We start from the raw sequence: 5,406 nt of genomic DNA, 5'->3' as shown, positions 1-5,406 counted from the left end.
TAAAGCTTCGTTTAAATCTATATTACAATTAACTATCGATAAATTTATTTACAAATTAACACTGTGTCGGCCTGATATATTTCTTTAATAAAATACTAACAATTCTATAATAGTCTTTTTTAGATAGCTTAAAATACGAACAATTAATGTTTAGAAGTATGCCGATAGACTTCAACATTTGAATAAATATGATTAAGCGACAAGACAACTTTACTATTACGTACTTTTCTTTATACATAAACATTATTATTTAATTATAATACATTAATATAATCTATAATTTGATGTGCTATTATTTAACAAGTACTTAACAACATAACAATAAATAACAAAATTAAACTTAATACATAACAACATGAATAACAATAGAGTTAAATTATAATAATAATACTTAAAAATAAGGAAGACATATTTTGAGGTGTACTCTCATTCACATTAACACTTAAAAAAATTATAAATAAATAAATCGTTATCAAAGAAAATTTGAATTATTTACGGACGTAACTAAGTACAATTGACAGAAAAATACATTTAATTGCATTATTTTAATAAAGATAAAAATTTAAACCAATTTTCCTTATTACGTAAATATTACCTATCAAAAGTATTAAGTCTTTATAACTCGCTAAACATTTAATAATTAACTGTTTACGAATTCATTCTACGAACGTACTAACTCAAAAAATAACTTATTGCTGTTAATTCATTAAAATTTCCAAAATCTTGATCTTAATAATTTTCTAAAAAAAATTAATTAAATTATGATTGTATCCATAATAATATGATTATGTTTTTCTAGACAGTTCCGTATTAGTAGTGATGGAAGGTGACTCGTTACTTTCTAATTTTAATTCAGCCAAACGGCGTTCATTATCCATATTTTCGTTCTCCAAATTTGATGAATTCGGATCCATCATCGCTTCAAATACGCTCCAATATTCATTCAAATTGATCTTTGCGGACCCTACTAATTTTCGTGCCAATGATGGCTTCTGCAGCTAAAAAAAAAAAAAAAAAATTTAATGAGATTTTATTAGTGTTTAATAAAATTTTTAATCTAGATATAGTATAATAATGACATTTTAAATAAACATTGATGAAAAACTAGATAATATATTTTATTTGCTAAGTTAGTGATACTTTTTGTTCATTAAACGTTTTTAAAAATTAACAAAAACCATTTTCTGAAATTAAAAATCATAAAACCCACTCTTTTAGTTTACCTGAGAAAATATTTGAAAAATTCAACTTGTGTGTGTGCTCTATTTTCAATTTTGTGTTAAAAAAAGAAATTACTTGTGTGTGTGTGTGTGCGCGCGCTCGTGTGTGTATATACCGGGTGATAGATATTTAAGTATGGAAACAGCTTTATATTGCATATCTAAGAAGTATTTTGAGGCAGAAAGGAATGGGGTTCTACATATAATTAAAAATGCATTATGGTAGGGTTAATCTTTGCCTGCCATCTTGGATCCACCATATTGAACCAAACTTATTTTTTTAAAATAGGAAGTGAAAATATGACACATGATTTTGATTTAAAATTATACAAGAAAAACAATGCTGAAACCCGTTTCTCTGTTAATACCTTCATTATACAGTTATAAGCATATAGCTTGTAAGCATAAGCTTACAAGCAGTCGTGTTTGATTATACGAAGTTAATTCATACTATACAAACAAACAAAAAATATTTATGTTAAAATCGGCTAGTTAATAATTCAATCGAGGCATAACAGGTGTCAATGAGTGTACAAAAAAGAAGGAAGGATAATTTATTACGAATAGTTATGATGAGAAAAGGTTCGAATGAAACCGATGTGTTTAGATTATGTTTATAAAACAGGTGTTCAATGAGGGTATTAGTTCTAGGTTACTGGTGGAATTGTTTTACTTTATGTACAGTAAGAGGGAATAATAATAATGAAAGAGCTAATAAACAGAAATAAATTATTAAAAATAAATTCATACGAGTATATAAATTTATAACCAATTAACTGATTTTTTTTTTTTTTTTTGTTTAACCTCCGGGGCCGCAGTTAAGCATTACTGTACAGAGGATGAGATGAATGACTTGTAGCGTGTGTGAAAAATGCCATGCCTGACTGGGAATCGAACCCGGGACCTCCGGGTGAAAGGCCGAGACGCTACCACTCGCGCCACGTATATTAACTGATTTGACGCTTACTTATGTCACTGACAACAATTAATAAAGAAGTCTCGATATCATCGGTAGTGTTGTACTAGATCAAGAATTATAGGATAAAATAACAATTCACTCTCAGAAACTAACACTACTAAATTATAATAATTGTTATAACCTGATAAAATCATATACAATATCGATTAAAATCTATCACATACCAAAAAAGTATTTCTGTAATTTTAAACCAATTATTTTTTTTAACGTAACCAATTAATCATAATTAAAATTATTTAATAAATCATAATTACTTTCCGACCACGTGCTAGGCAAAAATGTCTAATAAGCAGGCAGCATAGACAAGCATAATTAAAAGTAATCAATCCGTAACTAATCGATAATTCAAACAATGGTTATTTAATTGTACAAATAAGAACAAAAGAAACGCGAAATACATGTAAATATATATATGAATGTAAAAATTGATTTTTATCATTCAATTAACGAATCAAAGAAATGAAAATGACAGTAAAACTCGTAGTGGAGGTAAAAGAAATGGCGGGAATTTAGGCTGCATCTGCCATGTGGTCCTTAGACCTACCAGCATGGATAACTTCAGATAATAACCTACTCGTATATGCATTTATAAAATTTTTAAAATGATTCTCTTCTTTTTAAGTTTTACTAATTGGGAATTGTTTAAAATTCATTCTATCTATTAAAGATTTCCACATCGTGACGCTTCGTGAGTAGTAAATAGAAATTTTTAATATGTTATTAAATTATAATTTATTATTGTCAATTACATTTCAGTAATAATTGTTATCAATTTTTTTGTTGTTGACGATTATCACATAAGCTCGAAGTCAGTCCGTGGGAAAAATGAAATAGAGTTTTATTTTTTAGCTCCTGATCGAGATTAGAACTCGGAACCTTCCAGACGGAAAACTGAGAAACTACCACTTCGCTACGGAAATCAGAGGATTTAATTATTGATATATTCGCCTTCTCGTATTTATATTAATGTTTAAATTAGAATTAATTAATTAATTAGTACATAAAAATAAATACATTTAAATTATTAATACTTAAATTAGTATTTTCAAGTGTTCAGAATTGATTAAATATAAAATGTAAAATCTAATTTTATTTTTCGTAAATAAGAAGAAATGCGTTACGCTGTTTAAAATTATACAGCTTTTAACAAGTAGGTATTTAGTTACATGACTACTTATTAATTTTCTTATTTAATTCTACTTAATTAAATTAAGTGGTAACATAAGTTAAACATTTAATAAAATAATAATTAAACAAAAATAATATATACTTTATTACGATTGTTCTCCTCTGTAAAAAGAAATATCCATGTCTTTTTCGACATGTGAATGTTTTTATAAGCATGGGGAAAAGTATTTAAAAACACGCCTGCATTTCATAGGTTTAGAAATTTTTACGTAATAAAAAGCTTTTCTGTACAATCGTTACCTGTGTACTACTATGCTATCGATTTTAGAAAGGTGAGATCTAGTCTGGACTCTTGAATTACGATAATTTTATATGCTCTTTTCTTAATCCAGTGAAATTAGGAATTTGGTTACCCAGTTCTATGTACTGTTACAGAAATTTGATACAGGACGTACTCTTTTAGTAACTTAGTCGCGATGCGAATTAAATGTTTTAAAAATTATATCAACTTCCTCTGAAGTCAGTGTGTCTTGTAGTGGAGACTGTATGTATGTTTTATTGTTGTTACTATTATTGTGGATGAAAAACTATTAAGATATACCCGTAAGTGAATTATTTTGAGATAAAATATTGCCTGAACGAAAGATTTTATTATCTAATGTACATATTAAGATTGTAATTATGAATACTAAATTTATAATTAAAATTTCATCAATAAAAATTACAAGCTGATAATTGTAAGTCGTAGTTGATACTCTCAAAAAATGAAGCTACGTCAAAATGTGATAATTTACAACATAATGGTTAATTTATTGATGCTTGATAAAAACTTAGATTTTTACAGTAGAGCATGAGACGGATGCCCACAGACAAAATAAGGCAAAAATTTAACGCAAGTATTTACAGGTTAAAATATACTTGGACTAAAAAAATATTGTTTTAAAAGTACAATGACAAGATCCTGTAAATTTAGGAATGTACATCTACTTTAGGTTAGACGAAAGACATTAATTATGCTAACATAAAGCAAATAGTATAATTATTATTATTAATAAAGTAATTAATTTTCTTTTATTAATAATATTATATATTGTACAGACAGATAAATGTAGACTACCTAAAAGATCAGATTAGTCTCCACTTTATTTGTTTGCTCATTAATAATTAAATTTATATGAAAATGTTAAATAAATTTGTTTATGTTTACTTTGAATTGTCTTAATACTCTGATATAATTACAAATAAGAATTACTGCAATGACAATTATTCATTTAAAGTATCTTAACATAAATGATAACTAAATAAAATTTGTGTAAAATTTCATTTATCATATTTAACTATAAAAGCTTACTTAGAGAGGTTAATGACGTTCATGTTTCGTGATTAAATAAAAGTTAACGTTATTTCCAGTCGTTATTCTTGTTTATGGGCTGCTAAATCCCTTAATATATGACTGTAACCGCATCAATTTAGGAAAACTCGAAGTAGCTTATCTATTATAAAATTTTAAGCGCGGGCTAAAAATTACATTTATTTTTTTGTTTCGATAAGATTGTATTTATTACCATGATTTGCTTTTCCCGTACGAGGTCAAAAGCTGTGAATACTTAACAGTGCTATTTTGTATTGGATGCTGAATAATGTCCTTGACAAGCAAGTCGGTGATGATTACCTGTATTGCAGGTTGCTGAGGGTGTGGGCCGAGGGAAGCTGAGATACGGCGGCACATGATGACGTCACGGAGCCGGATGATTCAGGTAACAGCTACGATCAACCTGATAGTGTTCAGTGCAGGGCGCCTCTGATCGTAACCAGCCCCACGACTTCTATTTTATACCATGTCCCCACCCTCGCTTTCGTTCTATTCTTTGTTATCACCCCTCCATTTTTTTTGGGAGAGAATAATAAATTTGTGATTTTATAAAAAAATAGATCAGTATGGTATAATAAAATAGAAATCCATTTTTGTTATATGATAATTATAAATAGTATATTGTTTTTGAAACAAACATAAAAATACTTTATCGTACTTTGCGACGAGATCAATCATTCATCAGTTACAATATATATTTTTGAAAA

The 5,406-nt window shown here is 27.6% G+C and overlaps 1 protein-coding gene across 1 annotated transcript; it reads right to left on the bottom strand.

Moving 5' to 3' along the window:
- Nucleotides 1–785: 785 nt before the first annotated feature.
- LOC142317455 (uncharacterized) lies at nt 786–5,121 on the bottom strand. Its single transcript, XM_075354021.1, has 2 exons — nt 5,000–5,121; nt 786–998 (listed from the first exon to the last, which is right to left on the bottom strand). Exons 1-2 carry the CDS (start codon nt 5,054–5,056, stop codon nt 786–788), a joined length of 270 nt encoding a protein of 89 aa, XP_075210136.1. The 5' UTR covers nt 5,057–5,121.
- Nucleotides 5,122–5,406: the final 285 nt, after the last annotated feature.

This window comes from Lycorma delicatula, chromosome 1 (assembly GCF_047948215.1).
Source record: "Lycorma delicatula isolate Av1 chromosome 1, ASM4794821v1, whole genome shotgun sequence".
Classification (NCBI taxonomy): domain Eukaryota; kingdom Metazoa; phylum Arthropoda; class Insecta; order Hemiptera; family Fulgoridae; genus Lycorma; species Lycorma delicatula.
This window is presented reverse-complemented; position numbering and strand designations above follow the sequence as displayed.

What these genes read in the sequence shown, in the direction of transcription:
- LOC142317455 (XM_075354021.1), bottom strand. Translation starts at nt 5,056, where the DNA reads ATGTGCCGCCGTATCTCAGCTTCCCTCGGCCCACACCCTCAGCAACCT. An exon ending in CTCAGCAACCTGCAATACAG is followed by an intron (nt 999 to 4,999) that starts GTAATCATCACC and finishes TTTTTTTTTTAG; the next exon opens with CTGCAGAAGCCATCATTGGC.